This window comes from Bufo bufo, chromosome 2 (assembly GCF_905171765.1).
Source record: "Bufo bufo chromosome 2, aBufBuf1.1, whole genome shotgun sequence".
Taxonomy (NCBI): domain Eukaryota; kingdom Metazoa; phylum Chordata; class Amphibia; order Anura; family Bufonidae; genus Bufo; species Bufo bufo.
The window spans coordinates 470981623-471004454 of NC_053390.1; the positions used below are offsets into that span (position 1 = coordinate 470981623).

Sequence of the window (22832 nt, forward strand, 5' to 3'; positions counted from 1 at the left end):
ATGCTCTGTGACCTGTGCATAGCTCATTGTACAAGGAAGAATAGATAAGCTTTGCTAATCACCTACTGTGAATGGTGGAACCTGTCACAGAGGTGATATCTTTACAAGCAGGATTACAGTTGCAAGAAAAAGTATGTGAACCCTTTGGAATGATATGGATTTCTGCACAAATTGGTCATAAAAAGTGATCTGATCTTCCTCTAAGTCACAACAATAGACAATTACAGTCTGCTTAAACTAATAACACACAACGAATTAAATGTTACCATGTTTTTATTGAACACACCATGTAAACATTCACAGTGCAGGTGGAAAAAGTATGTGAACCCCTAGACTAATGACATCTCCAAGAGCTAATTGGAGTGAGGTGTCAGCCAACTGGAGTCCAATCAATGAGATGAGATTGGAAGTGTTGGTTACAGTTGAACTGCCCTATAAAAAACACACATCAGTACTGGGTTAGCTTTTCACAAGAAGCATTGCCTAATGTGAATGATGCCTCGCACAAAAGAGCTCTCTGAAGACCTACGATTAAGAATTGTTGGCTTGCATAAAGCTCGAAAGGGTCATAAAAGTATCTCCAAAAGCCTTGCTGTTCATCAGTCCAGGGTAAGACAAATTGTCTATAAATGGAGAAAGTTCAGCACTGCTGCTACTCTCCCTAGGAGTGGCCGTCCTGTAAAGAAGACTGCAAGAGCACAGCGCAGACTGCTCAATGAGGTGAAGAAGAATACTAGAGTGTCAGCTAAAGACTTACAAAAGTCTCTGGCATATGCTAAGATCCCTGTTAGCGAATCTACGATACGTAAAACACTAGACAAGAATGGATTTCATGGGAGGATACCACAGAGGAAGCCACTGCTGTCCAAAAAAACATTGCTGCACGTTTACAGTTTGCACAAGAGCACCTGGATGTTCCACAGCAGTACTGGCAAAATATTTTGTGGACAGATGAAACCAAAGTTGAGTTGTTTGGAAGAAACACACAACACTATGTGTGGAGAAAGAGGCACAGCACACCAACATCAAAACCTCATCCCAACTGTGAAGTATGGTGGTGGGGGCATCATGGTTTGTGGCTGCTTTTCTGCGTCAGGGCCTGGACGGATTGCTGTCATCAAAGGAAAAATTTATTCCCAAGTTTATCAAGACATTTTGCAGGAGAACTTAAGGCCATCTGTCCACCAGCTGAAGCTCAACAGAAGATGGGTGTTGCAGCAGGACAACGACCCAAAGCATAGAAGTAAATCAATAACAGAATGGCTGAAACAGAAGAAAATACGCCTTCTGGAGTGGCCCAGTCAGAGTCCCGATTGAGATGCTGTGGCATGACCACAAGAAAGCGATTCACACCAGACATCCCAAGAATATTGCTGAACTGAAACAGTTCTGTAAAGAGGAATCGTCAAGAATCACTCCTGACCGTTGTGCACGTCTGATCTGCAACTACAGGAAATGTTTGGTTGAAGTTATTGCTGCCAAAGGAGGTTCAACCAGTTATTAAATCCAAGGGTTCACATACTTTTTCCACCTGCACTGTGAATGTTTACATGGTGTGTTCAATAAAAACATGGTAACATTTAATTCTTTGTGTGTTTTTAGTTTAAACAGACTGTGATTGTCTATTGTTGTGACTTAGATGAAGATCAGATCACATTTTATGACCAATTTGTGCAGAAATCCATATCATTCCATAGGGTTCACATACTTTTTCTTGCAACTGTAGAATGGTAGATAAGCAGGTAACTGCAGTATAGTACATATATAGTTTCTCTGTACAGACAAAGAAGTGGCGCCTATTATGAGGCTTAGTGGCCAGTGCGAAAACTGCAAGATTTTGACATGGAAAATAAAAAATAATATAATTAAAAATTCTTTAAAATATATTAACCACTTCCCGCCACGCTAACGCCGAAAGGCGTCATTTCTGCGGCGCTCCCAGGTCACACTAACGCCAATAGGCGTCATCTCGCGTGAGCCGAGATTTCCTGTGAACGCGCGCACACAGGCGCGCGCGCTCACAGGAACGGAAGGTAAGAGAGTTGATCTCCAGCCTGCCAGCGGCGATCGTTCGCTGGCAGGCTGGAGATGTGTTTTTTTTAACCCCTAACAGGTATATTAGACGCTGTTTTGATAACAGCGTCTAATATACCTGCTACCTGGTCCTCTGGTGGTCCCCTTTGTTTGGATCGACCACCAGAGGACACAGGTAGCTCAGTAAAGTAGCACCAAGCACCACTACACTACACTACACCCCCCCCCCCCGTCACTTATTAACCCCTTATTAGCCCCTGATCACCCCATATAGACTCCCTGATTACCCCCCTGTCATTGATTACCCCCCTGTCATTGATTACCCCCCTGTAAAGCTCCATTCAGACGTCCGCATGATTTTTACGGATCCACTGATAGATGGATCGGATCCGCAAAACGCATCCGGACGTCTGAATGAAGCCTTACAGGGGCGTGATCAATGACTGTGGTGATCACCCCATATAGACTCCCTGATCACCCCCCTGTCATTGATTACACCCCTGTCATTGATCACCCCCCTGTAAAGCTCCATTCAGACGTCCGCATGATTTTTACGGATGCACTGATAGATGGATCCGATCCGCAAAACGCATCCGGACGTCTGAATGAAGCCTTACAGGGGCATGATCAATGACTGTGGTGATCACCCCATATAGACTCCCTGATCACCCCCCTGTAAAGCTCCATTCAGATGTCCGCATGATTTTTACGGATGCACTGATAGATGGATCCGATCCGCAAAACGCATCCGGACGTCTGAATGAAGCCTTACAGGGGCATGATCAATGACTGTGGTGATCACCCCATATAGACTCCCTGATCACCCCCCTGTAAAGCTCCATTCAGATGTCCGCATGATTTTTACGGATGCACTGATAGATGGATCGGATCCGCAAAACGCATCCGGACGTCTGAATGAAGCCTTACAGGGGCATGATCAATGACTGTGGTGATTACCCCCCTGTAAAGCTCCATTCAGATGTCCGCATGATTTTTACGGATGCACTGATAGATGGATCGGATCCGCAAAACGCATCCGGACGTCTGAATGAAGCCTTACAGGGGCGTGATCAATGACTGTGGTGATCACCCCATATAGACTCCCTGATCACCCCCCCTGTCATTGATTACCCCCCTGTCATTGATTACCCCCCTGTAAAGCTCCATTCAGACGTCCGCATGATTTGTACGGATGCACTGATAGATGGATCGGATCCGCAAAACGCATCCGGACGTCTGAATGAAGCCTTACAGGGGCGTGATCAATGACTGTGGTGATCACCCCATATAGACTCCCTGATCACCCCCCTGTAAAGCTCCATTCAGATGTCCGCATGATTTTTACGGATGCACTGATAGATGGATCCGATCCGCAAAACGCATCCGGACGTCTGAATGAAGCCTTACAGGGGCATGATCAATGACTGTGGTGATCACCCCATATAGACTCCCTGATCACCCCCCTGTAAAGCTCCATTCAGATGTCCGCATGATTTTTACGGATGCACTGATAGATGGATCGGATCCGCAAAACGCATCCGGACGTCTGAATGAAGCCTTACAGGGGCATGATCAATGACTGTGGTGATTACCCCCCTGTAAAGCTCCATTCAGATGTCCGCATGATTTTTACGGATGCACTGATAGATGGATCGGATCCGCAAAACGCATCCGGACGTCTGAATGAAGCCTTACAGGGGCGTGATCAATGACTGTGGTGATCACCCCATATAGACTCCCTGATCACCCCCCCTGTCATTGATTACCCCCCTGTCATTGATTACCCCCCTGTAAAGCTCCATTCAGACGTCCGCATGATTTTTACGGATGCACTGATAGATGGATCGGATCCGCAAAACGCATCCGGACGTCTGAATGAAGCCTTACAGGGGCGTGATCAATGACTGTGGTGATCACCCCATATAGACTCCCTGATCACCCCCCTGTCATTGATCACCCCCCCTGTCATTGATCACCCCCCTGTCATTGATCACCCCCCTGTCATTGATCACCCCCCTGTAAGGCTCCATTCAGACATTTTTTTGGCCCAAGTTAGCGGAATTATTATTATTTTTTTCTTACAAAGTCTCATATTCCACTAACTTGTGTCAAAAAATAAAATCTCACATGAACTCACCATACCCCTCACGGAAACCAAATGCGTAAAATTTTTTAGACATTTATATTCCAGACTTCTTCTCACGCTTTAGGGCCCCTAGAATGCCAGGGCAGTATAAATACCCCACATGTGACCCCATTTCGGAAAGAAGACACCCCCAGGTATTCCGTGAGGGGCATATTGAGTCCATGAAAGATTGAAATTTTTGTCCCAAGTTAGCGGAACGGGAGACTTTGTGAGAAAAAAATTAAAAATATCAATTTCCGCTAACTTGTGCCAAAAAAAAAAAATTTCTATGAACTCGCCATGCCCCTCATTGAATACCTTGGGGTGTCTTCTTTCCAAAATGGGGTCACATGTGGGGTATTTATACTGCCCTGGCATTCTAGGGGCCCCAAAGCGTGAGAAGAAGTCTGGTATCCAAATGTCTAAAAATGCCCTCCTAAAAGGAATTTGGGCACCTTTGCGCATCTAGGCTGCAAAAAAGTGTCACACATCTGGTATCGCCGTACTCAGGAGAAGTTGGGGAATGTGTTTTGGGGTGTCATTTTACATATACCCATGCTGGGTGAGAGAAATATCTTGGTCAAATGCCAACTTTGTATAAAAAAATGGGAAAAGTTGTCTTTTGCCAAGATATTTCTCTCACCCAGCATGGGTATATGTAAAATGACACCCCAAAACACATTCCCCAACTTCTCCTGAATACGGCGATACCACATGTGTGACACTTTTTTGCAGCCTAGGTGGGCAAAGGGGCCCACATTCCAAAGAGCACCTTTAGGATTTCACAGGTCATTTACCTACTTACCACACATTAGTGCCCCTGGAAAATGCCAGGGCAGTATAACTACCCAACAAGTGACCCCATTTTGGAAAGAAGACACCCCAAGGTATTCCGTGAGGGGCATGGCGAGTTCCTAGAATTTTTTATTTTTTGTCACAAGTTAGTGGAAAATGATGATTTTTTTTTTTTTTTTTTTTTTCATACAAAGTCTCATATTCCACTAACTTGTGACAAAAAATAAAAACTTCCATGAACTCACTATGCCCATCAGCGAATACCTTGGGGTCTCTTCTTTCCAAAATGGGGTCACTTGTGGGGTAGTTATACTGCCCTGGCATTCTAGGGGCCCAAATGTGTGGTAAGGAGTTTGAAATCAAATTCTGTAAAAAATGACCTGTGAAATCCGAAAGGTGCTCTTTGGAATATGGGCCCCTTTGCCCACCTAGGCTGCAAAAACGTGTCACACATCTGGTATCCCCGTACTCAGGAGAAGGTGGGGAATGTGTTTTGGGGTGTCATTTTACATATACCCATGCTGGGTGAGAGAAATATCTTGGCAAAAGACAACTTTTCCCATTTTTTTTATACAAAGTTGGCATTTGACCAAGATATTTATCTCACCCAGCATGGGTATATGTAAAAAGACACCCCAAAACACATTCCTCAACTTCTCCTGAATACAGAGATACCAGATGTGTGACACGTTTTTGCAGCCTAGGTGGGCAAAGGGGCCCATATTCCAAAGAGCACCTTTCGGATTTCACTGGTCATTTTTTGCAGAATTTGATTTCAAACTCCTTACCACACATTCGGGCCCCTAGAATGCCAGGGCAGTATAACTACCCCACAAGTGACCCCATTTTGGAAAGAAGAGACCCCAAGGTATTCGCTGATGGGCATAGTGAGTTCATGGAAGTTTTTATTTTTTGTCACAAGTTAGTGGAATATGAGACTTTGTATGAAAAAAAAAAAAAAAAAAAAAATCATCATTTTCCACTAACTTGTGACAAAAAATAAAAAATTCTAGGAACTTGCCATGCCCCTCACGGAATACCTTGGGGTGTCTTCTTTCCAAAATGGGGTCACTTGTGGGGTAGTTATACTGCCCTGGCATTCTAGGGACCCGAATGTGTGGTAAGGAGTTTGAAATCAAATTCTGTAACAAATGACCTGTGAAATCCGAAAGGTGCTCTTTGGAATATGGGCCCCTTTGCCCACCTAGGCTGCAAAAAAGTGTCACACATCTGGTATTGCCGTACTCAGGAGAAGGTGGGGAATGTGTTTTGGGGTGTCATTTTACATATACCCATGCTGGGTGAGAGAAATATCTTGGCAAAAGACAACTTTTCCCATTTTTTTATACAAAGTTGGCATTTGACCAAGATATTTATCCCACCCAGCATGGGTATATGTAAAAAGACACCCCAAAACACATTCCTCAACTTCTCCTGAATACAGAGATACCAGATGTGTGACACTTTTTTGCAGCCTAGGTGGGCAAAGGGGCCCATATTCCAAAGAGCACCTTTCGGATTTCACAGGTCATTTTTTACAGAATTTGATTTCAAACTCCTTACCACACATTTGGGCCCCTAGAATGCCAGGGCAGTATAACTACCCCACAAGTGACCCCATTTTGGAAAGAAGAGACCCCAAGGTATTTCGTGATGGGCATAGTGAGTTCATAGAAGTTTTTATTTTTTGTCACAAGTTAGTGGAATATGAGACTTTGTAAGAAAAAAAAAAAAAAAAAAAAAATCATCATTTTCCGCTAACTTGTGACAAAAAATAAAAAGTTCTATGAACTCACTATGCCCATCAGCGAATACCTTAGGGTGTGTACTTTCCGAAATGGGGTCATTTGTGGGGTGTTTGTACTGTCTGGCCATTGTAGAACCTCAGGAAACATGACAGGTGCTCAGAAAGTCAGAGCTGCTTCAAAAAGCGGAAATTCACATTTTTGTACCATAGTTTGTAAACGCTATAACTTTTACCCAAACCATTTTTTTTTTACCCAAACATTTTTTTTTTATCAAAGACATGTAGAACTATAAATTTAGAGCAAAATTTCTATATGGATCTCGTTTTTTTTGCAAAATTTTACAACTGAAAGTGAAAAATGTCATTTTTTTGCAAAAAAATCGTTAAATTTCGATTAATAACAAAAAAAGTAAAAATGTCAGCAGCAATGAAATACCACCAAATGAAAGCTCTATTAGTGAGAAGAAAAGGAGGTAAAATTCATTTGGGTGGTAAGTTGCATGACCGAGCAATAAACGGTGAAAGTAGTGTAGTGCCGATTTGTAAAAAAGGGCCTGGTCTTTAGGGGGGTATAAACCTGTGGTCCTTAAGTGGTTAAACAAACAAAACAAAAACGAGATTTAAACAATAGGTTATTTTTTGATCATACATTCCGTCATTCCCTTTAAGATATAGAGGAGCGAGCAGAAGAGGTGAGATGTGGGTCACAGCAGCAAGTCAGCTATACCGACAGCATACTGCCTGCCAGCATTAACAAACATAAAGAAGAATACAGCACTACATACCTTTTACATTCAGTGACGTCTCCTCTGATGTTTACGTTCTCTTTTCTCGTGTTCTCTGGACCAGATCGCCCTGGTAATGTCCCCCACAGAGCACCCCAGTATAAATGTCCCTGACAGTGTCCCTCCATTAATAATTACTCCTATTAGTAGTAATGTCCCCTACAGTGCCCCCACAGTAGTAGTGTCCCCCAAATAGTAATTTCCCCCAGTGCCCCCTATAATAAAGTCCTCCATCCCCCCAATGATGATAATATCCCCCACAGTGCCACCTAATGGTAATGTTTCCCAAAGCGCACCCTCCAGTAATAATGTCCGCTAGTGCCCCCCTAGTAGCAATGTCCCCCACAGTACCACCTTCAGTAATAATGTCCCCCAGTGCCCTGCACCCCAAAGCAATGCCCCCCATACTATTTCCCACTCCCTGTAGCAATGTCCCCCACAGTCCCCTCCCCCCAAGGATTGTCACCAGGTATATTAATATAACAGTTCCTTTACATGTACCATTTTTAGAAACAAAGCCACATTTTCTGTGTGTTTTTTTCCAGCATTTAGTTTTTTTTTAAAAACAGCTGGTGCCAAAATGCCCAACAAACAATTTTTATCCACATTTCTTTGTTTTCACAGAATTTTGGGTCAATGATATTTTTCCCCAAATGCTACATACTCTAGGTTTGCCATTGAATATAACACAGCATAAAATTGAGGAGTCCTCTCCTGTATAACGGAAACGGGACGGATCCGTTTTGCAGCCCACAGACTTCTATTATGAAGGAATGAATAACGGAATGCCTCTAAAGGCATTCCGTTATGCATTCCATCATAGAATTGCGTTATGGTCCGTGGTAACGAATCCATAACGCAATTCACCTTTTACCAGTAAATGAAGTGAACGAATTTCATAACCTGAAATTCGCTCATCTCTAGTGCTTTTTACCATTGCTATTACCTTTTGCTGTTTACAGCCTTGCTTGTTTCATGAGCTCAGTGAAGGCTGCAATAGGTCACAGGCACCATGCTGAGTCCACTAAGTGTCTCTAGTTGCTTTGACAACCAGTATGTCAGATGTGGGGGCACTGTTGGATATCAAGGACACATTTGGGATCGCCGTTCTGATGTGGGAGTCTGATTAGGCTGGCGATGCATGTGCAGTATACTTCTACCTTCTTTCCCTGCACTGACACATGGCACACTGACCAGAGCACTGGGAGTGACATTTACTCCCCACCACCATGTACATCACTCCAGTGAGTTGGTAATCATGGGAATTGTAATACAGCATGTTATTGCTTGCTGTCATCTTGGACTTGTTGGTTGTATCTCTGTGTTCCATGATGATCGCACAGGCAGAGAAATGCATCAAGACTTGGGACTTGATGTTGTAATTGATCTAATCCCTGCATGGTATTAAGATTTACATGATCGTATACATACTGTGGGCAGCTGGAAATTTTGATTAGGCACCAAGGTTCACATTATACCCTACTTTTGTATACCCTACTGTGGATAGGACATGTTCCTTGTTTGGTTATTGTATAGTAATTTGCTGTTAGCGCAACAGATTACTTTAGACTTTACCTTTGTCACCTTTACCCTTCTAGTGCAGAGCTGTACTTTTTTGGGCGATGACCCTGCTTGTATGAAAGGCGCTTTACAGCAAACTAGGGATCTCCGATTTTTTTATCCTATGTGTATGTTTTCTCTAGCATAGCGTGATATGCGGTCTACCTGTTTGCCTAGTGTTGATTTCAGAGTACTGAAGCATTTTCTCTCACTTAGATCATACTGTGACTAGACCCATTTCCACATGTGTGTTTATTTGTGTACAGTAGGAAGTTAATTACTTTTTTAACTTAACCCCTTAATGACTGGGCCATTTTGCAACTTTGTGACCAGGCTGATTTTTTTTCAAATTGTCACTTTGTGTGGTATTACCTTTTGAACGCTTTTACTTATCCAAGCCATTCTGAGATTGTTTTCTTGTGACACATTGTACTTCATGTTAGTGGTAAATTTGAGTCGATATAAACTACCTTTATTACTTCATACTTACTTCAATGTTTCCCATCTTTTATCTGAAGGTGGACATGGAGCCCTCTGTGCGTGCGTCCTCACTCCGCCATGCCCCCCTTCCCGACAATCCAATATGAATTATACTAGTTGTCTGGTGTAAATACATTGAGAAATCATTGAGAAATGATTGCTATAATTGTAAAGTACCTATTCATTTTTTTCTGATATAGAAATCAAATAAAGTGGATGAAGTGGAGGTTGACTTTTTTTTATTACATTTTTAATTTTCCATCGGAAATCTGGGATTTTGTACTTTGTGATGCCTGGGAGCGATTGTCGCACATGTACTGGGAAACTGAGTGGGGCCCATCCGAAGTTTTGCTATAGGGCCCTATGAGATCTTTCTACACCCCTGAATGTGGCAGCTATTCTGCTATAGGCAGAACCCTACTTAGTGATAGGGGTGTTTCAGGGTAAGACCTCCATTCACTAATGCTTGATAAACCAGATGACTAGCATCAAATCTGTCAGTGGGTGTGCATTTCACTAGACAGATTACCAATGCATTGTTACAAAGAGATTACCGTGGGGGACAGTATTCTAAATTTTGCTATGAAGCACTATGGTTTCTGTGTAAGCCCCTGCTTCTGTGTTCTGTTGTTCTGTTATTCTTCCTAGAATTGCATGAAAAAAATCGACACTGGCTGACTGTGTCATACTTTGACAAGGGGAATAGGAATAGGAATTCATAGACTTCTAGGGGAAATAACAGAGGAACGGCACAGCACAGAGCTGTGAAAATAAATGCTGTAAAATAGTTATTTTATGGAAAATACAACTATGTATTAAAATAGACAAGACAGTCCAGAGAGCAGACAACTCTCCAAAGCAATTCCCCCCCCCCTTCCCTTCCATTCCACCCTTAGTGGTTACATGCTGTTTGTGGGCATGTCACAGAAGAATATGCAGTGTACAGTATCTCACAAAAATAAGTACACCCCTCATATTTTTAAAAACGTATTTTATTATATCTTTTCATGGCACAACACTGAAGATATGACACTTACATACAATGTAAAGTAGTCAGTGTACAGCTTGTATAACCGTGTAAATGTTGTGTGCCCTCAAAATAACTCAACACACAGCCATTAATGTCTACACCTCTGGCAACAAAAGTGAGTACACCGCTAAGTGAAAATGGCGAAATTGTGCTCAAAATGCCAATATTTTGTGTGGCCCCTATTATTTTTCAGCACTGCCTTATCTCTCTTGGGCATGGAGTTCATTAGAGCTTCCCAAGTTGCCACTGGAATCCTCTTCTACTCCTCCATGACGACATCACAGAGCTGGTGGATGTTAAAGAAATTGCGCTCCTCCACCTTCTATTTGAGGATGCCCCACAGATGCTCAATAGGGTTAAGTCTGGGGACTTGCTTGGCCAGTCCAACTCTTTTACCCTCAGTTTCTTTAACAATGCAATGATCGTCTTGGAGGTGTGTTTGGGGTTCGTTATTATGTTGGAATACTGCCCTGTGGCCCAGGTTCCAAAGGGAGGGGATCATGCTCTGCTTCAGTATGTCACAGTACATGTTGGCATTCATGGTTCCCTCAATGACCTGTAGCTCCCCACTCATGCAGCCCCAAACCATGACACTCCCACCTCCATGCTTGACTGTAGGCAAGACACACTTGTCTTTGTACTCCTCACCTGGTTTCTGCCACACACGCTTCACACCATCTAAACCAAATAAGTTTATCTTGGTCTCATAAGACCACCAGGTTCCAGTAATCCATGTCCTTAATCTGCTTGTCTTAAGCAAACATTTTGCTGGCTTTCTTGTGCATCATCTTTAAAAGAGGCTTCCTTCTGGGACAACAGCCACGTAGACCAATTTGATGCAGTGTGTATGGTCTGAGCACTGACAGGCTGACCTCTGCAGCAATGCTAGCAGCACTCATACGTCTATTTTGAACAGGCAACCTCTGGATATGACGCTGAGCATGTTCACTCAACATAGGCCTTTTTTGAGTGGAACCTGTCTTGATAAACCGCTGTAGGGTTTTGGCCACCGTGCTCCAGCTCCGTTTCAGGGGGTTTGGCAATCTTCTTATAGCCTAGATGATCTATATGTAGAGCATCAATAAAAAAAAATTAGATCCTCAGAGAGTTCTTTGCCATGAGGTGCCATGTTGAACTTCCAGTAACCAATATGAGAGAGTGTGTGAGCGATAACACCAAATTTAACACACCTGCTCCCCATTCACACCTGAGACCTTGTAACGCTAACGAGTCACATGACACCAGGGAAGGAAAATAGCTAATTGGGCACAATTTGGGCATTTTCACTTAGGGGTGTACTCACGTTTGTTGCCAGTGGTTTAGATATTTATGGCTGTGTGTTGAGTTATTTTGAGGGCACACGAAATTTACACGGTTATACAAGCTGTACACTGACTACTTTACATTATATCAAAGTGTCAGATCTTCTTTGTTGTCAAATGAAAAGATATAATAAAATATTTATAAAAATGTGAGGGGTGTACTCACTGCCCATTTTATGTGCTGTAATATACTTCAAAACCACTTGAAAACCGCTTCCCATTGATTTCAGTGGGAAATACCATACATATTTTTTTGGCTGCTATTTTCAAATATGCTCCAGGTAGTAGCATGTCGCTTTGTTGAAGCTTTTTGAAGCTGATTGTGCCAAACTGTATGCCTGCTTGCTACTTGGTATGTATTTTGTAGGCATTTCCGCAGCTGCAAATACTGTTGAAAAAAATGAATGCACCTGGATTATAGAGGCTGAGTTTTCAGCTTCAAAAATGGTGCCATGTGAACATAGCATTATACTTGTCATTCAGTGTCAGTACATTGGCCCACATTTAATAAGTTGTCTGTGTTTGTGTCTAATGTTTCTGACCTTTGTCTGATAAGCTTAACAAGGGGGTGGATTTAGCTGAAAGGGTGGGGTTTCATTAGGAAAATAGGTGGGTCCTAGAATGGCCAAATTGCACCACAAGTTTGGCACAAAAATCTGCCTAAAAATAAGCCAACCAATTGGTATAGAGTCAAAGAAATCTGTCAATCCCTAACTATATGTATCATCCAGCCTGAGCCACTGTGACAAATCTGGTGCAGGTCTTGACAGGCTGTCTAAGTTTAGGCTATCTGTAGGATTTTTAAATCGGGACCATTGAGTTAAATGCCGCAAAGAGAGCAATCATAGACAAGTACATGGCATGATATTTCAGTTCTATTCAGTTCTATCCCCAAACTGTATAAAGAGAAGGTGAGTAAAGCGATGTTCAAATACAACAAATGTATCTGGATGACCCCATTTACCTGGTGGAGGACGAAAAAAAGCTCTTTTGGCCTCCATCTGGATGTTTTTCTTTCAGCATACCTTTTGTTTAAGGTGTACAGGAGAGCACAGTCTATGGGTCACTGCAAAAATGGTATAATGTTTGGGAGAGTTTTTTTAGGTTTAAAAAAAACATTGAGGCCTATAGTGCTATAACATGGTATTCATCAGCGTCTTCCATTAAAGGGAGACCTGCACAGCACAAAACGTCCCTGGTTACGTCTCCTTATACATCTTTTACTAATTACCTTTTCTTCATTCTCCCATTTTTTTTACTTCTACATTCTTTTTCCCTGTAGAAAATGTTTGCTGCAAGCCCATATTCTGAACCCATTTACATAGAAGATCCAGATCCCCAGCCTATCATTGATGGTGAAGAAGGCCTAATATGGGTTATTGGACCAGTCTTGGCAGTTGTTTTTATAATCTGTATAGTCATTGCTATTCTTCTCTACAAAAAGTAAGTTCATTAAATGTTAATTTTTAAATATTAGCTATTATATTAGCAATATTAGCGATTGTATATTAGATGAATATATTTAATACAATTATGAAAGATTACATGTGTTGTTACCTGAAATTTTCTGTTCCTTGTATGCAAAAAGCAATACAATATTAGCTAGCAAGCAGGAACACATAGCACAAGTAACATTCCAGTTTGCAACTTCCACCATGTGCACAAATAGCAGCAATGCCAAATTTACTTGTATGTTAACTTTTGTAGCTTTTCCCTTGAAATATAAATTGGTCCCTTTAAGGAATCACTCCCAATTTTTAAACCTAAAGATATGTCTATAAGTATGTCAAAACAAGTCTTACTGTTTCATCAACCCTGCTACAATTTTTCTTTCTGCTTTCTGTTTCTCCGTGGCTGGTCTGCCATCTTTATCTGGCTTTTCTCAATACTATATTTATTAAAAATAGCTAACATAGATCTATAGATATATAATCCGTATAACAGTAATACTTTCAACTTTGCAGTACATGAACATATGTCTATTGTTAACCATAAAGCTAGTTTCACATCTGCGGTAAATATATCCAGAAGGCTGTTCCAGCAGAGGAACAGTCTGCCCGAGTTCACTGTATCAAGCATCGCCAGGTATTGCGTACACCACCAGAGCCCATGAGTGCCTGGTTTCGGCTAAACAAAAATCGGTGCATGCACAGGTTTTTGTTCGGCTGAAACCCTGCACTCATGTTGGAAACTGCCTAGATCCCCACCGGATCCTATTATAGTCAATAGGGTCTGGTGGTGCACAGCCCTATCCGGCTATACTGGATACATTGAACTCCAGCTGGCCTAAGTAACCCTAATATGTGTATACATTTTGTACAGCACGCATCATTCAATAGAGTTGCAAGCACGGTCATTGATGGTTTAATAGAGAGCCAAAGTATAACTTTGGACAGTGCACAATAAATTTAGCTACACATGTGCACCTTCTCCTTGTCATGGCAACTATCGTTAATTTCTAACGATAATTTGTTTTCCCTTAGTCCTAACAGCAGCACAGATGGGGGTTAACTGCCCCTGTGGACTGGTAGGATCGGCGGAATTTTAATGAGCCCAAAGAACCAATAAACGATCTTCAGCTCCCTGAAAGGGAGGAGATCACCCCCCAGCCCACCGTGTTTTTAACAAGCATAATGTATTTAGGGTGGGATATTTGTGTGCTGCTGTTAGGACTAAGGGAAAACAAATTATCGTTAGAAATTAACGATTCCCTTACGTCCTACCAGCAGCACAGATGGGGAGATAGCAAGAAGAATCCCCTAGGGAGGGTCCTCATGCCTGGCAGAACTAAGAACAGTCTGCCGAAAACTCTGCCATCCTAGCATCTATCCTATAATGGGAGATGAAGGTTGACTCAGAGCTCCAGGAGGCCGCCTTACAGATCAACTCTAAGGGGAGGAGTCTTCTCTCCGCAACCGAGGTGGAGACCGCCCTAGTAGAATGGGCTCTCACAAACTCAGGAGGATCTAAGGATTGGGAGACGAAAGCTTCCATAATGGCTTCCTTAATCCAGCGACTCATGGTAGCTTTAGACGCTTTATGGCCTTTAGACTTACCGGCAAACAGGATAAGAAGATTCTCATCTATCCTGAACTCTCTAGATCTATCCACATAGATCTGGAGGCATCTTGAAATATCCAGCGGGTCTCTAGCTGGAGTATCAGAGGAGGAGGCTGTAAACAAAACTGGTAAAGAGATTACCTGATTGATGTTCTGGAAAGTAGGCACCTTAGGCCTGAAGTAGGGTAAAAACTTCAGGAGTACTCTATCCTGTAGGAAAATAATGTACGGGTGAATTGCAGAGAAAGCCTGCAATTCAGAAATTCTTTTGGCTGAAGCTATAGCCAGAAGAAAGACCATCTTTAAAGTAAAAAATTTGAAATTTACCTCCTCCAAGGGCTCGAAGGGGGGAGATGCTAGCCCCCTGAGCACTACTGAAAGATCCCACTGGGGGATAGGTTTCAGTATAGTAGGCTTTAGTCTTTCAGCTCCCTTCAGGAAGCGTTTAATGAGTGGGTCCCGAGAATGTGGCCTGTTGAGACAGGCCGAGATGGCATAAACCTGTACCTTCAAGGTAGCTGGAGATAGGCCTCTATCTAATCCATCTTGAAGAAATTGAAGTATCGCAGAAAGGGGCGGATCTGCGGACGCCACCTGTCTGGAATCACACCATGCCACGAAGATTCTCATGATCCTGGAGTAGGCCTTCTTTGTAGACTCTGCTCGGGAATGCGACAAAGTTCTCAGGACCGACTCGGAAAGCTCTTCTATGTTGGGAAGGGACTGATCAACCTCCAGGCTGTCAGGTTGAACCTGTGCAGATCTGGGCAGAGGTGAGTGTCCCACGACACCAGGGTCTGCTCCGGGGGGAGTCTCCAGTATTGTCCCCGACTCATCTGAATGAGCTGGGTAAACCAGGATCTTCTGGGCCAAAACGGTATGATGGCTATTACCGAGGCCTGATCCTGACGGATTTTCATCAATACCCTCGGTATCATGGAAAACGGAGGGAAGATGTAAGCCAGCCTGAACCTCCACGGTATTGACAGAGCATCTATCGCCAGGGGGTTGTCTTCCCTGTAGAGGGAACAGAACCTCAGCACCTTGGCGTTGAACCTGGTTGCCATGAGATCCACTTCTGGCATACCCCATCTGTGAACTAGCTGCCTGAAGATCTCCGGATGCAGAGACCACTCCATGGTCGGTAATCCTCGACTTAAGCGGTCCGCTATCATATTGAGGGAGCCTCGAATATGAACGGCAGATAGATGGGAAAGGTTCGTCTCTGCCCACCGAAGAATCACCCCGATCTCTGACAGAAGGGGCAATGATCTTGTGCCTCCCTGTTTGTTTATATAGAGAACTGCAGTCATATTGTCTGACTGGACTTTCACTGCTTTGCCCCGGATCTGAGGGGCAAAGTGAAGGAGGGCTAGCCGGATAGCTCGCATCTCGCGAAGATTGGAAGAAAGACGCCGCTCCAGAGGAGACCAAGATCCCTGTATTGGGGATCCGTCCAGGTGAGCGCCCCAGCCTACAAGGGACGCATCTGTAGTCAATATGACCCAAGCTGGTTGGGTCATAGACTTCCCTGGTGGTAGCTGAAACCACCATCTGAGGGAATTCCGGGTTTGACCGGACAGGGAGCACAGGGAATCTAGCCCCGCAGGGCTGCCGTTCCATAGGTGTAAGACCTCCGACTGAAGAGGACGGAGGTGCCATAGCGCCCAAGGGACTGCATCCGCAGCCGCTGACATGAGCCCCAGCATCTTCATGAGAGTCCGGATAGAGACTCGACGAGGGACATAAAGGACCTTTGCTAGGTCCTGAATCCGCGCACTCCTTTCTGGAGTCAACCGGAGGGACATCTCCATAGAGTCGACCACGAATCCTAAGTAATGGATTGAAGTCGATGGGCTCACATTCGACTTCTGCCAGTTGATAATCCAGCCTAGGCGGAAGAGAAAAGAGATTGCAACCTGAAGATGGTGGGTAAGGATCGGAACTGAAGAGGCTATGAAAAGCCAATCATCCAGATAAGGAATAATAGTCAGTCCTTGAAGTCTCAAAGCTGCCACCACCGACACCACCACCTTGGTGAAGATAAGGGGGGCAGAAGAGATTCCGAAGGGAAGCGCGGCGAACTGAAAGTGCCTGCGAACCCCTGAAATCTGGACTGCGATCCTGAGGAGTTTCCGGGACGCGGAATGGATCGGAATGTGAAGATACGCATCCTTGAGGTCCAGAGTAGCCATGACGTCCCCAGGGTTGAGGATATGGCTGACTGACCTTATGGTTTCCATGCGAAACCTTGTTTTCCTTATAAATCGATTGAGAAATCTCAAGTCGATGATCATCCGGAGATCTCCCGTCTTTTTGGGAACCAGGAACACTGGTGAATAAATCCCTAGGCCCCTCTCCCCTGCCGGCACCTCCTCTAGGGCTCCCTTGGAAATATAGTCCTGAATGTAAGCTTCTAGGACCACTTGTTTGGCAGACCCGAAGTTTCGTGTGGCGATGAATCTCTCTGGGGGGAGAGAGATAAGATCTACCCGGTACCCGAGGGAAACTATGTCCTGGACACAGGGGTCTGCAATCAACCGGCTCCAAGAGTCTTTGAAATGGGTAAGACGACCCCCCACGGGAATCTGGGGGAGGGGTACGGGAAAATCTAGGGGAGATACTGCAGGGGCAGCAGGGTTTATCCAAGAGCCTCGAAGAGGCCCATAGTCAGGAGGGTTTTGCCTCCCTGGTGGGTTTACGGGAGCGCCTCGAATATTTACGAGATGGTCCCCCCCAATCTCTGCGCCTAGACTGCTGCCCTGGACGACCTCCACCTTTCTTCTCCTGCCTGGGGCGTCCCCGAAAGGGCTGCTGGGGGAGGCTCTTCCCCTTTTTATCGGAGAGCCCCTCCATTATCTTGTCCAATTCGGACCCGAATAGCCTATCCGGTTCGAAGGGGAGCCCACAAAGATTGAACTTGGACGCGTTATCAGCGATCCAAGGTTTCAACCAGAGTGGTCTGCGGGCAGCCGAAACTAGGGCCATAGTTTTGGCGGCCAGCTTCAGCTGCATCTGGGTAGAATCGACCAGAAAGTCCATGGCCAGATTGGCCGACTTGAAGGCTGCCAGGATATCATCCCTTGATACGCTCTGATCAACGTCCGTCTGGATTCGGTTAAGCTTAGAGCATAAATAGGTGGCTACCTCCGTGGCCGCAATAGAAGTTGATGCGGAGGCAGCAGCCGCCACGTAACTCCTCCTAAGGGTGCACTCTGCCCTCCGGTCTAGAGGGTCCTGCAGACTAGACCCATCGTCTGCAGGAACTAGAGTGCGCCGGGACAACTTGGCAATAGCCATGTCCTTCTATGGAACGGAACCCCACGATTCCACCAAGGGTTTAGCCATCGGGTACATCAGTTTTAATTTTCTAGTGAGAACTGGACCTTTCTCAGGCTTTCTCCATTCTGTGCGCATCACGGAGAGAAGGGTCTCATCCGCTCTAAAGACACGCTGTGTCCGTCCGGCGGGATCGGAGGACTCCCCCATGTCAACATCATGGTCCCCCGACCTGATGGACTTGAGTAACTTCTGCGTCTTTTCTGGAGGGAAAAAACAAGAAGTAGATTCTTCTTCCTCAGAAGAAGAAGACCCCGGAGAACAGGGGGTAGGTCTTTCGACCGGTGCGACCACCTCCATGGGAGTCTGAGAGGGTCCTGGTAGCCTCTCATTCAGCAGCTGCACCACTCCCTTAATGGAGTCATCCACGTATGTCTTCGTCCACTGAAACATTTCTTGCATCGTGGGTTCCGTGGATGCTGTGCGACAACTCTCACATCTAGAGTACGGACAGCTGTCGTCTAAGGGGGTGTTACATTCGTAACACGCCAGATGCTTCCTCTTGGCCCCAGCTTTACGCTGATCCGGATCCTTAGGGGAAGCCATAGTCTGTAATTAGAAAGAACACAGGTCATAACACCTACAATTTTACCTGGAGGTGGTGAAACAAGACCTTATGGGGGCCCACCAGCACTAGCAGAAAATAGAGCTGTAAAAGAGGAAACCACAATCCCAATCCAAGCAATAGTAAATATCTCAAGGCACAGGGAACTCTGGAGCTAACTTGTGAAAGCGACGCAACCAGAGCACTGACTGACAGGCTCTGTGCGCTTAAGAGGAGCAAGCCCCGCCCCCAGGGGCCTCACTCGTAACTAGCCCAGAGGGATAACAGAGCCTAAACAGGCTCAGCAAGCCCTAAATGTCTGCCCCACCTAATCCTGGATCCCAGGGTGACATGGGGAGAAAGTTTTAATAAAAGTAGTGAGGTTTAAACCCTCACGGCATCGCTATGGAAAAACCGGAAGTGACGTAGCGCACCTAGTGCGCGTCACTTCCGGAGATGGCGGCGCCCATAGCGCCGCCACATGCAGCGAGAGAAGGACGGGATACCGCAGCACTCGAGTGGAAGGAGAGGGGAGGGAACACCCCCCTCCCCGACAGTACCCCAGCGGCACCCGACGGCCATAGCGCCGCTCACATGCGGCGAGGGAGGACGGGATACCAAAGCTGGTTCAAAGAAGAGGGGAGGGGGCACCCCTCACCCCGACGGTACCCCAGATAGAAACGCCGACCAGCCTATAATAAAGGCAATGAGAGGCCATGGAGGGCAAACTTTAGATCTAACAAAAAAATAGAGCCCCTAGCACTCTTCAGCTCCCAGAGGGGGAGCGACACCGCCAGTCCACCTGTCCAGAGGACAGAAAAAAACACGGTGGGCTGGGGGGTGATCTCCTCCCTTTCAGGGAGCTGAAGATCGCTTATTGGTTCTTTGGGCTCATTAAAATTCCGCCGGTCCTACCAGTCCACAGGGGCAGTTAACCCCCATCTGTGCTGCTGGTAGGACGTAAGGGAATCCTCTGTTTAGAACTTCTGTTAAATTGATTTCCATTGTTTAGGCCTGTTTCACATTTCCATCTGTTTGACATCCATGGAAAATCCATCCATATTTTATCTGTGAGGATGTCCATGAAGAATCCGTGTTTGGTCCATGTGTCGATTTTTTTGCTCTCCATGTGTCATTCATATTCCATGGACACTGCTCAGCTACAAATCTCCTGCAAATGGTCTGTGAAACGTAGATGACATCTGTGTTGTGTCATTTTTTTTTTTAATGGACCTATAGACTTCTTTCTGTGTGTTTGGTCCGTATCATGGACCAAAGTGATGCATGTGGAAACCACTGATGTGTACACAGACACATTAAAGAGGACCTTTCATGGGTCCAGACATTATGAAATAAGTAGCAGGTTATGGAAGGCATAGAGCAGGGATCTAAGAGTCCTTACAATTTTTTTCTGGGCGCTGCTCCGTTCACCTGCTGTGCCCCTGTTGAATTCTCCCGCCTGGTATGCTAATGGTATGCATCAGTACAGGGAGGAGGAGACTTCCCTGTTTCTTAATGGGCGTCTCCTTCTCCCTGGCTGTAGCACGGTCCAATCACAAAGGAGAGCGTGACCAATGCCATTCACTAGCATACCAGGCGGGAGAATTCAACAGGGACACAGCGGGGCGAACGGAGCCGAAAAAATAGTAAGCGCTCTTAGATCCCTGCTATATGCCCTACGTAACCTGATACTTATTTGATAATGTCTGGACCCATGAAAGGTCCTCTTTAAATTCAGTGGGTATGTGTACTTTCCGTTGAAAATATGGATAGCACACATCCATGAAAAAGAGAAATGTGAACGAGTCCTAACATTGTTTAAGAAAACTGATTTGACAGTTCTGAATGGTACCATAGATGTTTCATTGCTTAGAACAGATATCAGACATCTAGCAAACACAGCTTTAGTGAAATTAATGTAACTCTTGTTTTTTTTTATTTTTCACTTTGCTATCTATTGTTACATTAAGTAAGTATTATTATATTTCTGTTCCAAACAAGTAATATAATGTGTTCTCTCTTGTTTGCCTCCATTAACAGCAAACCAGACAGGTAAGAATTCTGTACATTATTTTCCCTTTACATATACAGTCATAGATGGAATTAATCCATTATGAGTCATGGTTTGTTAAAAATAATAGCGCATTTTAATATTTTTAAGCAAAAGGAAAAACTCAGAACCCAGGACCAAATGTCTATTAAACAATGCAGAGATACCTCCTCACCACCCTACTGATCCAGTGGAACTGAGACGCATAAACTTTCAAACTCCAGGTAATGGCAGATATGTAAAATTTGGGGCAAATTTTTAAGTAAAAAAAGTTTCACCTTGAACTGACTATACCCTTGTGATTAGATTGCAGTTCTGCCCTGAAATACATAGAATACTTCCACTAACTTCACAGAGTGATACAAATGATTGTATTAATTATGTTGTTGCCTCCTTCTTTCACATTGACCGGTATTAGGGTCCATTCACACGTCCGCAAAATGGGTCCGCATCCGTTCTGCAATTTTGTGGAACAGGTGCGGACCCATTCATTTTCAATGGGGCTGGAATATGCTGTCCGCATCCACATTTGCGGATCCGCACTTCCGTTCCGCAAAAAAATAGAAAATGTCACATTCTTGTCCTTAATTGCGGACAAGAAAAGGCATTTTCTATGAGAATCCCGGCGATGTGCGGTCCGCAACATGCGGAATGCACATTGCCGGTGTCCGTGTTTTGCGGATCCGCAAAACACATACGGACGTGTGAATGGACCCTTAAAGGGGTTTTTCCATCTCTACATTTGTGGCATATTGCTAGGATATGCCATGAATGTCAGATAGGTGCAGGTCCCACATCTGGGACACGCTACTGTCTTTACAACTGGGCCTCCGAAGTGAAGAGAGTTCAGCCATGCATACACAGCCAACCTTCATTCACCACTATGAGAGTTCCAAAAATAGCCACACGTTCGCCTGGTTATTTCCGGTAGTCCCATAGTGGTGAATGGAGAGTTGGCCGCACTTGTTGGGCTTGTTCTCTATTCACTGCATTAGGACTTTCGAAAATAGCCAGACATGATATCTGACATTTCTGGCAAATTCTAATGATATGCCACAAATGTTGAGATGGGAAAACCCGTTTAATACGAACAGTAGAAATAATTTTATTTAGCACTGTAAATGTGCTTACTTTCAGAGTTAGGCATCTCACACACAGCCATATTCAGAGTATGAACCATGCGTATTCTAAATATGATGTCCATAGCCTGCTGTGGGCCCATGCTGCACCTCACTGTGCCTCTGGTTTTACGTAAAAGTCCAAAAATTTGTTTTTCTCATATATACAGTGAGATCCATGGCAAATAAAATGGGGTATGGTGCAACACTTACCTTAGTTTGGTAACACTTATAAGAGGGAAATTCTAATGCCTTCTAGAAGTAACAAAGTGTAGTGGAGTGCAGTAGACCCATAGTGCTCTCACATAACTGGTATATGCCTCCTTAAATATGAAAATGCCAAACTGAATCGATGTGAAGCGTTCCTCTAGTGATTTACTTAAAAGCCTCTTAGGATATACACCTTAGAGTATAAATTCATGTTTATAATGTACATTTAAAAAATGAGTTCTATATGCTGTTTATTAGCTTCATACATTTGCAGGCTGCACAATCAATTATTGTAATATTTGGCAGAATAGAGACCCGATATGCTACAGCATTTTACTTCCTTCCCTTAGAAGAAAAGATACCAAAATAAATAATGAGGGAGATACAGCAATATACTGTATATACACATTTTGAATGTTCCCCAAACAGGGAACTTCCAGCTGTCTTTATGTAGACCAGTGTAAGGCATGTGAACCAAGGAAACTGATTCAGCTCACCTCCCCAAGGCACTCGAGTAGTATTTGTTCTAACAACTTTATCCAATGCTCAGCGCCACTCCACTTCATAAAACTTAGACAGTATTAGAAAAATTGCATGAAAAAATGCTCACATTATAGAGTAATTGATCACAGC

At 44.3% G+C, this 22832-nt stretch overlaps 1 protein-coding gene across 16 annotated transcripts in view; it reads left to right on the top strand.

Moving 5' to 3' along the window:
* The window catches only part of PTPRS (protein tyrosine phosphatase receptor type S), a 600160-nt gene that overhangs the window by 353912 nt on the left and 223416 nt on the right, over positions 1–22832 (top strand). For all 16 annotated transcript variants that reach the window (XM_040417715.1, XM_040417713.1, XM_040417721.1 and 13 more), the window contains 3 exons: positions 13161–13321; positions 20862–20873; positions 20983–21095. In XM_040417715.1, coding sequence (XP_040273649.1) covers positions 13161–13321; positions 20862–20873; positions 20983–21095 — 286 coding nt within the window. The remainder of the gene's footprint in view (positions 1–13160; positions 13322–20861; positions 20874–20982; positions 21096–22832) is intronic.